The sequence below is a fragment of the Aulonocara stuartgranti genome (genome assembly GCF_965226115.1).
Source record: "Aulonocara stuartgranti genome assembly, chromosome: 17".
In the NCBI taxonomy this organism is placed as follows: domain Eukaryota; kingdom Metazoa; phylum Chordata; class Actinopteri; order Cichliformes; family Cichlidae; genus Aulonocara; species Aulonocara stuartgranti.
In genome coordinates this window covers 32,691,520-32,710,304 of record NC_138953.1, presented here as the reverse complement: position 1 = coordinate 32,710,304, position 18,785 = coordinate 32,691,520, and the positions used below count along the sequence as shown (strand labels likewise).

Sequence of the window (18,785 nt, the reverse complement as noted above, 5' to 3'; positions counted from 1 at the left end):
ACCAAGACTCCCAACGCCACTGGCTGAAATGCAGCCCCAAACCATAACAGAGCCTCCGCTGTGCTTTACAGATGACCTCTCTCCTGCCCTTCTCCAAACACACTGGGGATTTAAACAGGTTTTGGCATAACTTTGAAAGTGTGGAGAACTGTTACTTAAGACTGCTTTAAAAAGAAAAAGTTACAAGAAAAAATGCAAAGAAATGATGATTGGCTCAAGACTGTGGAAGAAAAAATGCTGCTTTGATAAGGGTGTTTGATAAGAAGTAAGGGTGGCATATTTTTATAGGAAGGTAGGTAAACTGGTCTAAATTCCTCACTGCTCTCCACACATCAGTGCTCCAAGATGCAGCTATTCCTTTTTCTTTTTATTATACCTACTGTTATAAATATGATTAAAGGAGAGGTAAAGAAAGTTGTTAATAGCTTGTATATCAAAGTGACTTCCCCTAAATCCATGGTTTGGTTCACACACTGTGTGCCAGGGTGCACAGATTGCCTCATGTCAGCTGTAGTATCTGATTTAAGATGAAATTGAGCAAACCAAAATGACTGTACTTTAGTCAGCACGACCACCTTTATACTCAAACAGGCAGGCCTTGCTTTGTTCTTTTCAGTTACACAACATTCCTTTTGGTTTTCATCATTTGAGGAAAAGTTCACAGGAACGTGCACTCAGTGATCCAGCGGAGGCTGTCAACCTCATTAATAACCAGAAATGTGGATCGTTTTTTTCTTGATATTTTTTTTGTTTAAAAAATTGAATAAATCATAATATAATGAGTAAAATTAAAAAAAAATTGTAATAATTGCAAGTGCTGCTGTTCTCAGGATTTAATCCAAAATATGAAATTCTGCACACGTCGTGTTTGTTTTCAATCACTGGAGGTATAATATGAAGAAAAACAGGAGGAAAAAAACACAAATTAAACTTTTAATCAGCTTTTTTGTCCCAAGCTCATGCACTCGACTGTTCATCTTTGCTTTTGCATTCATGCTGAGATATTAAAAAAAAATGCAGAACTGATTATTCCATTTACTTGATTAAAATTCAGGATAATCTGAAATTGAAGTATTTACTCCAAGGTCAAGCAATCTTACATCAAATATTAAAACTGCTTCTGGTACATTCTTGCGTGTGTGTGTGTGCAGCTTGCTGAGAAGGAGTGGAGGCAGTTACCTAATGGCGAGTACACCACAGCCGAAGCACGTCCCAACGCGTACATCCCGCTGAACGCTCAGCTGCCTCTGCCCAAACCCTACGGAGCCAAGGCCCCCTTCAAACCCTCCCAACCAGGGACCAACATGAGACACTTTCGCAAACCTGAGCTCAAATCCATAGAAATATAGAAGACATGTCTGTGGACAAGGACGACATATTGAACCATATGACTGTTCTGTTTTTATTGGCGTACTTCAGGCACACACACACTAAAGGAACATGTGTTTCATTGATTTGTGTTATTTATTTCCACACTCCTTCTTCCTGCTCTCACTAACATGTGCATGTCTGTGTGCTGGCTGCTCTGAGCTTGTTCTTGTGGCCTGCATCTGGTTGTAATTTTGGTTCCCTTACTGGCATTTGATTGTTTACAGTAAAGCTAAAAAGTAAAAGAGAGTGGAAGGGAGGACAAGGAGACTCAGTAATGTATTTCTGTATTCTTTTCTCCACCTAGCAAAAGCATCATCACACTTTTACCACCTTTCTCTAGAAGATAAATTCATTTCTCAGGGCCACTGGAATATTTCTACATATTCTTCACTCTTGTTGTTTCATCCCTCATGCTTGTAATCTCCGAATAAATTGCAATGGGTTTAAGCTCTATGCAAGGCTGGGAGTGTCTCCTTTAATGCCTGAAATGATAAATGTAAATACGGTGAGGAAGCTCAAACACTGAAAGAGCATAGAGAATGACAAAGAGAGGGGAGAATTTAAATGAAGGGGGAAGGCAGCAGAGGAGAGTCAAAGGGATAAGAGAGGGGGATCTAAATTGGGTGTAGAGTTCAGAGTTGGTGACTAGTGATCGAAAACATAGTCAACTGCCTTTGAAACTAAAAAGTTACCAGAAGCTTTTTTCGATCTTTGAGATTAAAGCAGTTCTGGTATTAGCTTGTTTTGCAGATTCTAAGCATGTGACTGCCCTGAAAGGGTCTAAATTGGTTGCGGGTGCCAGACGGATGGTCTGAGTATTTCAGAAACTGCTGATCTTCTGGGATTTACCCACACAAGCCATCTCCAGGGTTTACAGACAGTTGTCCAAAAATGGGCAAAATGCCTTGTTGATGCTGGAGGTCAGAGTAAAAATGGACAGATTGGTGTGCAGAAGAGCATCTTGTAGCAGCAGAAGACCACACTGGGCGCCACTCCTGTCAGCTAAGAAGAGCTACTCATGGGCTCACCAAAATTGTAAATAAAAGGCTGTTAAAAAAATAGGACACTTGGGATCCTTAGAACAAACTGAGCACTGTTTATTTGCCTCAGCCTACCTGAGTACCACTGCTGGAACGCTTCTTCCAGTTGCTCTCTTTAGGGGTCAGCAAAGAGGATCGTCTACGTCAGCGATCCCCAACCTTTTTTGTGCCACGGACCGGTTTATGTTCAACAATGTTTTTACGGACCGACCTTTAAGGTGTCATGGATAAATACAACAAAATAAAACCAGTAACAGAAGCAAAAAAAGAAGATTTATTCATAACACATGGGAAAAGACCCAGGGAAACCAAGTTAACGAAAAACAATTTAAAAAAATAACGATAAAAACCCTGAAAACCATAAATTTCACACCCGAGCCTCAACTCTCGCCGCCCAGTACCAGATGACTCATGGACCAGTCCATGGCCCGGGGGCTGGGGACTGCTGATCTCCCTAGCATCCTCCTGTGTCACACCAACCCTCCGCATGCCCTCCTTCACGACGTCCCATGAATTTTTTTCCTCCTGCCTGGAAGCTCTATCTTCAACATACTTTGCCCAATATATCTACTCTCCCCTCCAAATCATCTCAACCTTGCCTTTCTGGCTTTGTCCTCAAAGCGTTCAATATGAGCTGTCCTTCTGATGCACTCATTTCTAATCTTGTCCACTGTGGTCACTACCTGTAAAAATCTTAGCATCTTCTTACACCTCCAGCTTGTCAGCACCACCCTCTCAAAACTATACATTACAGCAGGTCTCACAACCATCTTGCAGACCTTCCCTTTCGCTTCATCTCCTGTCCTGCTGTCACACCTTTTTCCACCCATTCCCCCTGCCTGCACTCTCTTCTTCAGCTCTCTTTTGGATTCTCCGTTGCTTTTGATGTTTGACACCAGGTATTTCAACTTCCCTGCTTTCACTACTTCTCCTCCTCAAATCTTCACTGTTACACCAGTGTCCCTCTCAGTCACACACGTACTGTATACAGACTTTCATTCCTCATCTCTCCAGTTCATGCCTCCACCTGTCCAGTGTCTTTTCCACCTGTTCCCTACTGTCAGTATAAAAGCTTAAAAAAATGCTAAACAAGTGGTTTTGAGGAACTTGAACTCATTTGACAGGAAATGAATGGCATAAACCAGCTTTGCGCAACACTCTGCGTGAGTCAACTTCCGAAGGAGGTGACCTGCTGGTGTGATGTGTGTGTGATCATCCATCGCACGCTGACGCTGAGGGCTGTCAGATTAACTTAGCCCCAAACTGTTAGCTGACTACATAACACTGACTGCATAACAGAGTGCGATAGGGGCAATCAGGTGAGGAGTGATCACATTTAAAAGAGGAAATGCCCACAGGAGAAAGGACTGAAGGTGAAGCAGCAAAAGTGATGAAGCTGAAAGCTGCTAATAAAACATTGTGGGTTATGTAACGAAAAAGGGGGGGAAAAAGCTTGATGGGTGTGTTCCTGATTAAATGTGAGTCAGCGCGTGTGATGACTGACGCTGAGATTATTTCCTGACTTTACTGGAGGTCTGCTGAGCCTGTCCAAAACACTCAGATATTCTCGAGAATCAGAGCTCACTTCCACAGAGCCTTTCACGCTACAAATTATGTCACTGAAAGCAGACGTCTTTTCCTAATTTATCCCCGCGCTCCAAAAGTGCTAAGTTCATCCTGTCATCAAAATTCATTGGGAAGCAGTGCGCAGATCGCCTACCTCAAAGCTTGTGTCTCTGCCATGTTCTTTAAAAGTGAGGCAAAAAAAGACACCATTTAAAAAAGAAAAAACATTTATTTACATTTCGGTGTAAACATGAGCGATTGAGAGATCCCTTTTTCCAGAGCACTGGTTTTGCAATCAAAGCACAACATGTAAATAATCTGTGGAATTCAGTGCTGGATGATGCGCAGGGTGCAAACATCCAGGCACTGAAAGGATTAGGAACATTTACAGCACGATTTTTCAAAGCACACGTCTGAACATGTGTGTGGAGGCAGACTCTTACTGCCTGTTATGGAGTGATTTTGTGTAAAGGTGCCTATGTTCTCTTTATTTTGGTTTGGTAACAGGAGCTATTAAGTGTTACAAACAATGAACATATAGATATGTAGTTGTGGTGTCAGAGAGACAAATCATTCTGCATAAATCAGCATTAAAGGGGACCTATTATGCTAATTTCCAGCCTCATATTTTATATTATATTCTTGAATTTGGGATGAGTCACAGTTCTGAACAATAATAATTCCTTATAGTGGCCCTTTAAGAAGCTCTTTCGATTGGCTGCTCCATGTACACAAAAGGTTTGAACAGCAGATGGTTGGGGCTAAACCTATGTTCGCAAACTACTCTGATGGCTGAGTTCTAGTGATCTTTAATAATGTATACTTTGTTGATCCCCGTGGGGAAATTCCTTTCTGCATTTAACCCATTCGCTCAGTGAAGCAATGGGCAGCCATTGGGCGCCCGGGGAGCAGTGTGTAGGGACGGTAACTTGCTCAGGGGCCACCACTCTACCTACTGAGCTATCCCTGCCCCACAGGGCAGAAAGCGGGAAGTCCTGGTGTGGGGCCAGAGGCTCTCATAAAGGGGATCAGTGGGGGCCCAGTCTCTTTGAAGTGATTGGGCTGTGCATGGTAATAGTGGAGCTTACATGATGGTGACAGCAGAGGGCGCTTCCCATAGGGAGGATACTGAATGATGCTTGAAGGAGAACTGCATTTATACAAAGAATAGCCAATCACAGTGCTTAAAAAGTTCTGTTAATTTTCTTTTGTAAGTTGTATTTGAAATTCTGAATTTGAACTTGGAAACTGTCTGAGCTTTTGGCGCTCACAGAGAACTTGCACATATGCTGACTTAATCATTCGAAACTCCAGCCATGTTTGATGTGAGCATCCACCACTGTAACAGCACATGCATGACAGACAATAAGGGAAAGCATAATAGGTCCACTTTAAAACCAGAGCAACTGACCACATCAAACCACAACCATCAAAGCTTTTGTCAGCATATAATCAAGTTGATGGGGTGCAGCAGCATTACAGGAAGCCTGGCAAGTTAAACAAGTGATTTATAATTACCATTCACAGCATTTGACATCAATGTTCATAAATTCTATGAAAGCAAGAAGAGAAGCTGAGGAGACGATGCAAATAGCTGCCTGCAGTTTTCGATTTCAAAAAAAAAAAAGTTTCCCAAAGTTTAATTAAACCGTAAGTGAAGGTGTGCCCATGTTGGTTACTGTATTCTAATTTCTGCTGTTGCCAACAATTTGTTTGGTTTGCGTAAAGCTGCAGCTGTTCCTCGCACATCGCAACCCATCTCAGCTCTTTCCTGAAAAGCAGGTGGGAAAACTGGGGTGATGACTCTGCCTCCTATTCTGAGCATCTCCATCCATCTACCCCTCCGTCCCACCCTAATTCATCATCGCACAGTGAGAACTTGTTTATGTCTACGCCTCTGCCTTTCAATCCCGCCGCTCATTTTTCATCTCTCGCCCTCCCTCCTTCCATCATCCATCCATCCGTTACTTGTCCTCGAGGCCCCTTCGATGATGACTGGTCTCTCAAACACATTTTCCTCCCCATCTCTTTCCCTCTCAATCCATCCGCCCCGCGTCCCTCTCCACCTCTGCGCGTTTATCATTTTCTCTCGAAGCCCAGCAGAATTAGCGTCTGTTTCAGAGCCGTCTCCTCCACAAACCTGGCGTCCACGTTCTCCTGCTCCTCGAAGGGGTTCGGACCTGCTCGGAGTCAGAAAGAGACAGATTCTTATAGAAAACAGAACAGCAGACTTTGTGGTACAGAGTTGCTTTCTGGCCAGGCATGCACGCACACATGCACACACATTCTGTCTTAATCCTCGAAAGGCCTCTATCTAAACACAAAAGCGCGCACACATACACACACACACACAATACCTTCTTCCTCTATATCAGAGAGTATTTTTGCCAGGTAGGTAAGAGGCACAAACTCAGGTCTGAAGCCAGGCTTGTCTGTGCCCATGAATGCAAGTCCCTAAGGAGGAAGGAAAATAAAAAGCACAACTTCAGGGTTTTTTTTATGCCTTATTTTTGAGAAAACAGTCAGACAAATCTGCAGCAAATCCAGAAACTGAGTCACCTTAGCTCTTCTCTAAGATAAACTTGGCTGCAGTTTAACTTTTAAGGCACCAACAGACTATCGCTGCACCAAATGTCACAGGCTCTCCACGCTTTCTCTGTGAGCCAATTAGCTGACTGAAACTTGGCGATAGCATCACATCCCACTAAATCAGTGGGTGACTGCTTTACCACGTTCAGTAATGATGTCTTTTTTTATGTCTGTGCAGAAACAAATAAACCAAAAAAAAAAAACTTTCTGGTAGTACTTTATTTTTAAAAAATGAGAAAAAGCATATTTTTCTGTATAATTATTTGATTAATATAACCATAAATAGACTTGTGGGTCTGAAAGATAACCTATGGACGCTCTAAATGCCTGTTCAGTGAGGGTTTATAATTGAAAAGACCATGCCTTAAGCATTGAAAACATTGGGAACACTAAAAACTACTGATTAAGAACATACAGTCATGGTGAAAAGGAAGTACACCTCTCTCAGTTCTAAGGTTTTAGACAGGAGGCGGTAAAAATAACCTCAGATGACTGACAACATGGCATTGTTTATTGTTCCAGTGTTGCTTCAGTTCATGGAGGTTTATGGGCATCCATTCATGCACAGGTCCAACCACAGCATTTCAATCTGAGTGAGGCCTGATCTTTGACTGAGCAACAGCAACACTTGTAGATTTGCACTTGTGTGCTTGTGATCACTGCTCCGTTGCATGAAGCTAAAGCTTAGTCCAAACTGGACTCTAGAACACTTTGGTATACAGAGGATTTATAGTTCAATCAGTGGCCACAAGGTACCGAGGTTCGGCAGCTGCAAAATTAGCCCAAAGCTACATAAAATTAAACAGAATTCAACTTCTCCCTACTGACCCTTAGCAAGAGTCTATATTTATGTTCAAAAACCCACAAAATTGATGGTATTTCCATAAAGTAAAGGTCAACACCACCCTGTTAGCACATTCGCTTTGAAGCATAAAACAACAGCCTTACATAGCTCCTGGGATGGTTATATATTCCCATTTTTGGAGGATTTAAAAATAATGCATTTATTATCAAAAACAAATGGTGGCACATTCCAGTGCAAACATTTCTCTCAGTTTTCTGTTTTTTAAATGCCTGAATAACTTTCTAAAAATGTCTGTGAGATTAGGGTGTGTATGAGAGTTGGCATGTGTGATACACTCTTCTGTGTTACCTTATTTTTGTTGTGTTTCTCCAGCAGAGTCTTGACATAATCTCTGGAGATTGAAGCAGAACTGACAGGATGATCCCACATGTGGTAGATCCTCTTCACCATAGGCTACGCATACACACAGACACACACACGCACACACATAACCGAGTTTATATTTTAGGCATGTAGTTCATGCTGTCAAAATAAAAAATATCCCTGGAGCTTATGAACACCTGTCCCTTTCTATTTTGCCAACTGGAACACAAAACCATTATTGTGGTGTGAACTGCTAATGAGGGGTTTCAGAGAAATACGCATCTTTAATTTTTAGTGTTTTTGTCGCAATTTCAACACAACTTCTTTCCACACAACTGCACTCATTACTTAATCACAAAATAACTAAACAGGATGCTGCATTGGGCAACTTATAAACTTCATACCTGACTGGAATATATGACTGAACTTCGTATAGGGATTATTACACCTACAGAATACTGCAAACTATGAATATGAAGAAATTAGTTTTTCAGGACGGAAATAACAACAGGCTGCTAGGGTAGTCTACTACTGAGTTGAACCGCCTGTTGCCAGGACTGCGTTAGCTCTGTGTGGCTTAGATTCACCAAGGTTATGCTGCTGGGTGCAGGCATCATAGGATGGCTACACTGTGGTCATAACACCTGACTATATAAACTTTGACAATGAACTTACTCCATTAGACTCACAGCATATATTTACTGAATATATTTACAGATACATATGCAGTGGTCCCTCGCTATAATGCGGTTCACCTTTCACAGCCTCGCTGTTTCGCAGATTTTTTTATGCAATTTTGCATGCTTTTTTTTCCTTTTTTTTTTTTCTTTTTTTTTTTACAGTGCTTTGTGTTCTGCCTCGTGATTGGCTGTAGACAATTGTCAATCAATCTCGTGCCGTGTCTCCTGTACAGTACAGAACGCCTTCAGCTTGTCAAATATACATAAATATACATAAATCTTGCCATCGCTGGCATGGAACGCACGCCACTGCCCATTCCGTCACAGATTTGAGAAGGCCCGGCCAAACAAACTTGAAGCTGCCTTGAAGCTTTGGCAAACTGTCCTACCGGTAGGATAATTTTACAGTGATGTCTGACAAACCATCCTACTTTGGATGGTTTGTCAGATATAGCCGTCCTGATTGGCTATATATTAAAGCACCAACATCAGTCTCACTGACTGTTGATACAAGGCTGGATGGATCTATGTTTTCATGTTGTTTACACCAAGTCCTGATCCCACCATCCAGTCTCAAATTGTAGCCTGTTTCCTGTTTTTAAGTGAAAACAGTGGCACCCAGTGGGGTCTTCTTCTGCTGCTTCTGCTCACAAGTTCAACATCTTGTACGTTCAGAGATGCTCTTATTAGGGGTGCAACAATACACAAAATTCACAGTTCGGTTCGGTTCGATACTTTGGTGTCACGGTTCGACATTTTTTCGATACAAAAAAAATGTTCATGCCTTTTTAATTTGTCATTTATTAAATTTTCACGGCACATTCCGCACCACGTCTCTGTGCGTTCATCATTTGTTTGAAGCCAGCTCGCCTCCTGCAACTACTTTTCCGAGAATACGTGCTTCTTTTGTGGTTCGGACTCCTTCTGACATTTCTTTGGAGGTGGAGGCACATCACAGTAATTGCTTAAAGGAGCTTGCTTCTTCGACATCTTTAAGAGTTCTAAACAAATGTGTCACGGTTTGCGGGGCAAGCCGTGTGGAGTTGTAGAAAAGGACCCAAAAGGCGGCAGCTCTGGTGCAGGTGAATATTTATTTACAACGGTGGGCACAAAACAGCACTGGTGGAAAAACAAGAAACCGGAAACCTAAACTGGGTAAGCTAATAACACAAACCAGAAACGAGGATGCAGGGAGGTCCGGGGAAATACACAAGAGACGCAGGGAGACCGAGGGGAAACAACACAGACGAACCAGCAACTACCATAACAGAAGACACAACTTAAATACACCCAGAGAACACAGGGAGATTACACACAGGTGGGGAACACAGGTGACACTGATAAACATAACGAGACAGGGCAGGAGTGAACACAACATTACGCATACTGACGAGAGACTGTCAAAGTAAAACAGGAAGTACACAGAGGTTCAGACAGGAGGAGAGAGAGCACGGGGAGAACACAGACATAACAGGCTGGGGGAAACATGGAATAAACACAAAGAGAGACGAGAGCTCATAAATACACAGAGGGGCACAAGGGGGTAAGAGTCACAAAGGGAAAAACACTTAGGGAACACCACAACAGGACACCTCAGAAAACATGGCCTAAATAAGGAGCGAAAATACAAGGAACCAAGAATACTGGGCCAACATGGCCCAGGACCATGACAAAATGTCTGTCCTCCTCCTGAAAATCTTATGTATGCAAACACACGTTGAAACTTCTTATCTTGTGCCCGTTTTTTATTTTGACAGCAAATGCGCACCACTTATGTGCAGCCCTGGTTATTTCACTTGTCATATTGCAGCCACAGAAATTCTTTTGTCCATGAAACCATAAAGCTGCACTTTCTTTTTGCCTTATAGTCTGATTTGTCATAACTTTTCCGTTTTGTGGTAAGCTTTTCTTTGGCTGTATCTTCTTCACCCTGACCTGTCTTACTTGGCTCAGCAGAACTAAAATATTGTGGCGAGCTCAGACAAGGAGGAGACGGAGGTGTCGTTTGGTCTTGCTTCCCGTGAGCTAGCCAGGGAGCACAGCCGTTTATTGACATCTGCAGAAGAACACTGCCGCTAGCTAACTGCTCAGGGGTCCGTTCTTCGTACATCGCTAAGTAAGTTAGCTGGATTTGATTGTTGACGATTTTGCGTGATCCTGGATCGTTCGGTTCCCCGAAGCTCATCCGGGACTTGCTGTCATAGCAACAGATCCGTAAGCGTAAACCTGCTCGGGAGCAGGTTTACTTTATGTAAACAGGATTAGATCGCGGCCACGCAGGTATGTCCGCTTCATTTATAAGAAAGCAACAGCGATATTTTACCACTGTTTTTCCATAAATAAATATTATCAATGTAACTAAAGATAATGCAGTATTTGATTCTTTTATTGATTTCATACAGATACATACAGGTCATTTCCTAAAAAAAGGGAAATGTACTATTAATCATTCTATTTCATGTATTTGATTATTTCAGATGTCATTCATATTTTAGAGTAGTAATAGTAAATTACTTCGTGTAATCAAGATGAGAGACCACGGCTATAAAAGCGAAGGTGGATTTGGGAAGTCTGTCGCAGCCATGTCCTGTCCGTATACGCGATCCACCCATTGCGGAAGGTGCAAGATTGATAAGGAGAGTTTTCAGAACTCAGCGTATATTGCGGGATAGACAGGATCCTTTAGCTCAGCGCGACAGTGTGCTCATAGAGAGATATCGATTTTCCCATGAGGGTATTATTTACTTAACCAACTTGTTGACGAGGGGGTGCAGGACCACCACCTGTCTTTTTTTGCTCTGCCCTTTTCTTGGTTGCTGTTATAAACAAACAAACAGATTATTTCAGGGTCTCTTTTCAAGAGACTAAAAGCAATATAAGTGATAAATATTACCATTCTGTAGAATATTCTTATATTTCACTTTTACTTGTTCCCATGTTCTAGTGGGTCCTGTCGTGGCTCTAATGTGAAAGAGGATATAATGTAATATAATATGATAAATTTACCCTACCGCCTACTGGTGTTGGCCAGAGGGGCCGATGGCGCGATATGGCAGCCTGGCTTCTGTCAGTCTGCCCCAGGGCAGCTGTGGCTACAACCGTAGCTGCCTCCACCAGTGTGTGAATGTGAGAGTGAATGAATAGTGGCATTGTAAAGCGCTTTGGGTGCCTTGAAAAGCGCTATATAAATCCAATCCATTATTATTATTATTAAATTACTTACGAGTTTAATTTGTCAGCAACTTTCTGCCAGCCCTCTCTCCTTGCTTTTGCAGCCTTTGCAGTGTTCCCTTGCGTTTTAATTAAACTCTGAAACTCCTGAAATCCCTCAATCAAGAGTTCTTGCTCTGCTGCCGAAAAATACCGAGCGCGCTCCTTCGACATTTTCGCCGACCAATCAAAGGGTTGCCGATCAATGTTTCTACTATTGATGCGTAGCCCCTGTTAAGCCACCCAGTGATCTCACATTACTTCATCCAGCTATACTAATCGTCAACAACAGGTGTGTTCGAAGAACCGGGATAGCGAGCTCAAAGTTAGCGCGATGATTTGATCTTGGATGTGTCATTTGATCTTGGATGTAGTAAGCGAGGTACGAAGAACGGACCCCAGCGCGGCAACAGCACAACAACAACAACACACAGGGCGCCCTCTGACCCCGGAAGGACACACCGTCGCAGCGAGAGGGCGTCACCCATCACTATGGCAACATAAACAAAACATAACTGTACAAACAGAACCCCGAACAGCCCTGACCCGCTACATAGCCCACACCTAATGGGTCAGACGACCCCATTACCGCACACAAAGTCCTGCAAATGTCCAAGTGCCTTCTTTTGGCGCACCGGCCGGTCACGACCGGCGGGGGAAAAGTCACTCGGGTCAGAACATGGGGTGCCACCATCATCCCACTTCTGACACCAATGTGGCGAGCTCAGACAACGAGGAGACGGAGGTGTCGTTTGGTCTTGCTTCCCGTGAGCTAGCCAGGGAGCACAGCCGTTTATTGACATCTGCAGAAGAACACTGCCGCTAGCTAACTGCTCAGCGCGGCAACCGCACAGCAACAACAACAACAACACACAAGGCGCCCTCTGACCCCGGAAGGACACACCCTCGCAGCGAGAGGGCGTCGCCCGTCACTATGGCAACATAAACAAAACATAACTGTACAAACAGAACCCCGAACAGCCCTGACCCGCTACAATATGCTGCTGAGAATATAGCCCAGAAGAAGCGTATAGTATAGCTTTTATTTTGGAAAGAGCCATTTCTCTGTAATAAACTCTCTTTTCCAAAGATGAGTGATTCCTCAATCAGATACAGGTGTTACCGCGCCAGATCCGCGGCCCCGAACCGTAGTAAGGAAACCTCTGGCAGTTACTTGAAGGTTCCGTAACTGACTCGTAGCCGGCAACAGCTTACTATACAGGTCAACTCCGCTAGCAAAAAGATCGAAGGAGGCGTAGGAAACTGCTTCACCGAACTTTATTTCTTCTCTAAGGCACGAACACCGCGTACAGTGGGCTGAAACTGTTTACTCACAGCGAGCATCGCCGACACAACTCTGGCTGTCGAGGGAGTTATTATATTCTTTTTATTTATTTTCTTTTCGTCTCTTCTGTAGCTAACCGTTACTTTTCCCCTGCTCCGCTCTCTCTCTTCACACACACACCAGGCAGTCCCGCTACACACATCCCGAATACATTTCCCATCAGGCTTCATCCTTAAAGGGCCATGCCTGTAACACAGGGCTTGCAAAATCGCTAGCCCGACGCCAGTCGTACTACCAAAATCTATCTCTGCCCTGCCCGTCGGGCTATTGTAGGAAGAAAAATATATGTCAATGCTTTTGCATTCTTTCGGAAATGTAGCTGGGTAATTATGTCATTGCCATCGGTGAGCCACTGTCAATATGTGACATATTCAAATCGCGTTTGAATTTGCGCTTGTTTTTTGCTTTCACTTTACAAATGTCCAGGTGCCTTCTTTTGGCGCACAAGTCACTCGGGTCAGAACATGGGGTGCCACCATCATCCCACTTCTGACACCAATGTGGCGAGTTCAGACAAGGAGGAGACGGAGGTGTCGTTTGGTCTTGCTTCTCGTGAGCTAGCCAGGGAGCACAGCCGTTTATTGACATCTGCAGAAGAACACTGCCGCTAGCTAACTGCTCAGCGCGGCAACAGCACATCAACAACAACAACAACAACACAAAGGGCGCCCTCTGACCCCGGAAGGACACACCGTCGCAGCGAGAGGGCGTCACCCGTCACTATGGCAACATAAACAAAACATAACTGTACAAACAGAAGATTTCACTTGTCATGTTTGCATAGTAAGCTAACGATTGATAAGACGATGTCAGAGGAATTGGTGCGCAAATTATCATCACTCACCAATACACAGTTTGCGCGATTGCAAAGTGAAAGCAAAAAACAAGCGCAAATTCAAACGCGATTTCAGTATGTCATATATTGGCAGTGGCTCACCGATGGCAATGACATAATTACCCAGCTACATTTCCGAAAGAATGCAAAACCATTGACATATATTTTTTCTTCCTACGATAGCCCAACGGGCAGGGCAGAGATAGATTTTGGTAGCCCGACTGGAAAAATCGCTAGCCCCGGGACGTCGGGCTAGCGATTTTGCGAGCCCTGTATCTGATTGAGGAATCACTCATCTTTGGAAAAGAGAGTTTATTACAGAGAAATGGCTCTTTCCAAAATAAAAGCTATACTATACGCTTCTTCTGGGCTATATTCTCAGCAGCATATTAAACATATCAGGTCCCCATAAGAAGAATCATGTGCTAACGGCTGACTCGGGTAAAGTTTGTAGCATGCGTGCTTGTTGTTTTTGTCTGCTTCCACTTGTCTTTGCACTAGGATGATGTCGGTGTAAATGTGCAGTCATATTTGTTGTGTTCCCACTAGTGCTGTCAGCGTAAATCTCGTTGAAATGACGTTAACGCCACAACATGGCAAATCTCTGTTAACGAGCTACCGCGGATCGCCCGTGCATGGGGCTGGACGGCCAACACCTTAACGAGCTAACTGCGCTAACACACTAGCTCCCACCCATGTAATTGAGCTTTGCGTGGTACATCCAACATATTGTTTTATTTTACTCTATGACGCGCTTAACTTCAGGGTCATACGTCACATGAAAACCAAAATAGTTCCAAACGCCAGATCTGAATGAGGGTGGGGGAAGTTCAATTTGCCATGTTGCAAGGAGAGCTTAACTTCTGTCTTGCTAGCTTGCCCTGCGTGAATCTGCGTTGGACTACTCCGCCTAGGCTGCACTGTCGAGCGCAGATCCACTGAGCGCTCAACACAGACAGCATCGTCAGAAGGAAAGTTGATAAAATAAATTAAAAATTTATTTTGTATTGTTCGATACATATGGGTACGAACCGAAAGCACTGTATCGAACGGTTCAATATCGATACGAGTATCGTTGCACCCCTAGCTCTTATGCATAACTTGGTTGCAAACATTGGCTAATTGAATTACTTCCCTTCCTATTGGCTTGAAGCGATCTGGCCTTTCTCCTCTGACCTCTGGCGTCAAAAAGGCACCTCTCACAAAGAGAAATGCTGATCACTGGAGATTTTCTCTTTTCTGGACTATTTTCTGTAAATATATAGTTGTGCTGGAAAATCAAAGTAGATGAGCATTTTCTGCAGGATTTTTGTGGCTCGAGAGATATGGCTGAGTTGTCTGTCAGTCTGAAGGTTGGTGGCTCGATCACCACATCCTCCAGCCTGCATGTCAAAGTATCCTTGTGTAAGATACCGAACCCCAGGTTGCCCCGATACATTCATCTGAGTAAGAATGTGAGATTGAATGTTACAGAAGGCACTTAGGCACAGAATAAAGCACTTTATGAATGTAGGTGTTTGACTGGGGGAGTGAGGCTTGTAGTAAAAAGGTGAGTGAGTAGTAAAAAAGGGCTTTGAATGCTCAGTTAGAGTAAAAAAGCTGCATCTAAGCACTAATCCATTTACCATTTTATTGAAATACCCTGAAATACAGCCCACCTGACACCAACAGCCACTTTCAAAGTCACTTAAATCACCTTTCTGTTCAGTTTGAACTTCAGCAGCTTGTCTTTCATTTCTACAAGCCTAAACGCTTTGAGTTGCTGCCATGTGAAATTTGCTTTAACAAGCATTTGAATCAGTGTACCTAACAACGTGGCCAGGGAGCATATTAAAAAAAAAGAAGTAAAAAGGTCATGAGGGAGGAAATTAGCAGCAGAGCAAAAACATCGCTGTACCAGGCTGTAAACATGTTAATTTCTGGTGTTAACAAGGGAGCCTATTTGGACTGACTCATTTTTGGAGCCAACCTCAGGAGGCTATTTCAGTAACCGCAAGTTGGATTAATTTTTTTTTGTCTCGGAACCTCTCTGACACGTGGCATTAGGTGAGACGTGTCGCCACATTTAATCTTGATTTATGCAGCAACAATTTTATCAATTAATTTTAGTTAGCCAGGCCACAATTACATCTGGCAGCTGGAGCATTTCATTAAAAATTCATTCTTGCAATGAGTTTCTGTGGCGTATCCTGTTTTAGTTTAGTCCCACCACAATAACTGTAGTAAGCATTTATAATATTCCTGCATGAATTGACAAAAGAGCTGGTTCAACTGCATTCTGATCCCTGGTGTTCCTCATACAGTGCAAATATTGCTTATAAACATTTAATGGAAATCCTTGGTGGTTGGGGGTGGGGGGGGTCAAGCACACACAGGATGGGAATCATGAGAGGTGTTGGGCTTAGTCAAGGTGAAATCTCCTACATCTCCTGTTTTCTAACTCAGTGTGGTTGCTGTACCTGCTAAATCTCTTCTGCCCGCCAAAACCCAACCAGCAAAAGTGTAGCAGGCAGGAAACAGAACAGAGAAGCTAAACACTGAACATTCCTGTGTTCACAGTGCAGATGTAATGCACACACACACATGCACAAACACACCCGCAGCTACAAAAGAAATATACTGTACCCACACAGGAACACGTGGAAGTTACACAAGAGCTAGGACATAAACAGACACAGACTCAGTAGACAGCTATGTATGGAAACCCACTCCCCAACCCTCTGCGCTCACATGCGCCTTCACTCTCGTACCAGTTGGTTACACAAATGCTCTGTGATTGGCTTGAGGGGGGCTTGAGGGAGATGAGACCTAAAATAACTTCAAAATCCTAATTGGATCGGAATGGGAAGTTTGGGTAGAGAACCATTCGAGAAAAGATGACAACTCCCCTCCACCCCCACCCCACTAATAAAAGTGATGAGAATAGCCTGTGCATTGTTATATTCTTTTACTCCTTGCTCCTTCCAGGCTGTAGTTTTGCTCTAAATTCCTAGTTTGCAGACTTCGAGTTGTTACATTTGTTTGAATGTACTGTTTTAGGAATTAAGACACTGGAAAAAAGCCTTTGCAGAGATGCACATACCTCAGGAAGTCTCTTAAGGATGCTGAATTTCAGCCTCTCATTGGCATCACTGTTGTCCAAATCTAAACACACAGAGGAAACAGAGAGATGACATGTTGCTAATTAGTCTACTGAAGACAAACCCCAAATGCTAGAAAAAATACCGCAACACCTCACTTGAAATAAATGCAAATATCACCATCAAGATTTCCACAATCCTCAGCACTCAGTCTAGACGGCATGTAAAACTCTTCTTAATGCTCCTTCAAGTGCCGCATTTATTACAGGAGATTAAAACGAATAGAAAATATAAATAAATAGTCAAATATCTTGATGCATGCTCAATCATCCAGGTAAGGAAATCTAAAAAAGCTCATTCTGTTCATCTGGATGTAGCGTTTTCAGCTACATCCAGTTGAATCCAGCTTTTCCCAACCTAATCTAATAGGGGACAATTAAAATTTGATGTTTACCGTAAACCTATGCATCAAGATCACTATCAATGGTCCTTGATCAGTGGTTGATCAGTCGATATGACAATTTGCATATTAATGATGAAGAAACTGACCTCACAGCCCATTCTTCGTCAGTGGGAGATGAAATGTTTCTCCCACTGAAAACGCTACGTCCAGGTGAATAGAATTAACCTTTTGGGTAATAGTAAAATATATTTTACTTATATTTTACTTTGAAACAAGCAGAAAAAGCTTCACACGTGAGTACTAATTACTAATTTAATTCTTAGAACCACTTACGACAGCAGTTTCAGCACAGATATAACTCCACACATTCCAAGCAGCAAAGCAATATTAATTCCTAATAAAGTTAACGATACTTAAATAAATAAAACAGCCAATGTGAAAATATGCAAACGTGTGGCTAAAATCATATTATTATTAATGTGCATTAAACTTTATTATAGTAGCTGTTATAAAGGAGCTGCGGAAGCACTTAGACTTGCACTTTGGTGCAATCAGTCTTTGACTGAAGGTTCTGCTGTTGATAACCTCCAGGGCATGAGGCAGGTGTGTAGGGTTGATCATAACTTATTTCAGCTTCTGGAGCATTTTTCTCTCCACCACCTGCTGGACTTGAGACAGTCCAGCAGGATCCAATTATTTCACACATTGCTCTTAAATGGCACGCAGAGGTGGAACTACAGAGCTCTGCACTGCACCTAGAGAGTGCAGTACCATGCCAAAGCTTTCATAGGGCTGAAGTTGGTGGGTGGTCAGCCCACCATTTATGGTTTGAGCTAAAAACCACTGGATGTACTACCACTAACTTTTATATAGTTAAGTGGCAAATTAAGATGGTAAAACCTGCTTAACAGCAGGATTTTAGCATTGCCATTCTGAACACAGCATTCTAATCTTACAATGTTGTATATCTAGAACATATATACAGTATATTGACTGGATGGTGTGGAATAAGAAAAATATTTTACTGCTACTCATACTCATCATTATCACCATTGCATTAATTAACTTTGCATTAAGTCATTACCATTACATTAATCAAATTAATCATCATTTCAGTAAAACATTTATTGAAGCTGTTGGCATTACATTAACCTTTTTATTACAGGTACAGCTAAGATCATTTTACACACATTGCACTTTGTGCTAATTAAAGAGTCAATTAATTGGAGGTTGTAAGCTTTGGCGCGATGTCCAGACAATCTATTGTGTAAGTGACTTGGAGCTATAGAAGGTTAAAACTGCGTACATGCCTACAAAACACATATAATACATATAATCTAGAAACAGGCTTGAGTGAAGGCCTGAATGTATCCGGCTTCTTGTTGCATTTGAGTTTTGCTTAGTAACAGGTGACAGAAGATGGGCCAAAAAGGAGGACCAGTCCCTGGGAAACGTCAGAGCCTGGATCCATCGCCACATTTGGAGAAGATGCTAGAGA

The 18,785-nt window shown here is 42.7% G+C and overlaps 2 protein-coding genes across 4 annotated transcripts in view; one reads left to right on the top strand and one right to left on the bottom strand.

Annotated features, from left to right (window-relative positions):
* Nucleotides 1-4,083, top strand: part of ccdc146 (coiled-coil domain containing 146) — a 68,088-nt gene extending 64,005 nt beyond the window's left edge. For all 3 annotated transcript variants that reach the window (XM_082511549.1, XM_082511548.1, XM_082511550.1), the window contains one exon: nt 1,152-4,083. In XM_082511549.1, coding sequence (XP_082367675.1) covers nt 1,152-1,349 — 198 coding nt within the window. In that variant the 3' untranslated portion in view covers nt 1,350-4,083. The remainder of the gene's footprint in view (nt 1-1,151) is intronic.
* Nucleotides 4,084-5,166: 1,083 nt separating this feature from the next.
* The window catches only part of gsap (gamma-secretase activating protein), a 55,297-nt gene continuing 41,678 nt past the window's right edge, over nt 5,167-18,785 (bottom strand). The window contains exons 29-32 of the mRNA XM_082511557.1: nt 16,887-16,948; nt 7,720-7,824; nt 6,335-6,431; nt 5,167-6,157 (exon numbers count right to left, since the gene is read on the bottom strand). Of these exons, the coding sequence (XP_082367683.1) occupies nt 6,057-6,157; nt 6,335-6,431; nt 7,720-7,824; nt 16,887-16,948 (365 nt within the window). The 3' untranslated portion in view covers nt 5,167-6,056. The remainder of the gene's footprint in view (nt 6,158-6,334; nt 6,432-7,719; nt 7,825-16,886; nt 16,949-18,785) is intronic.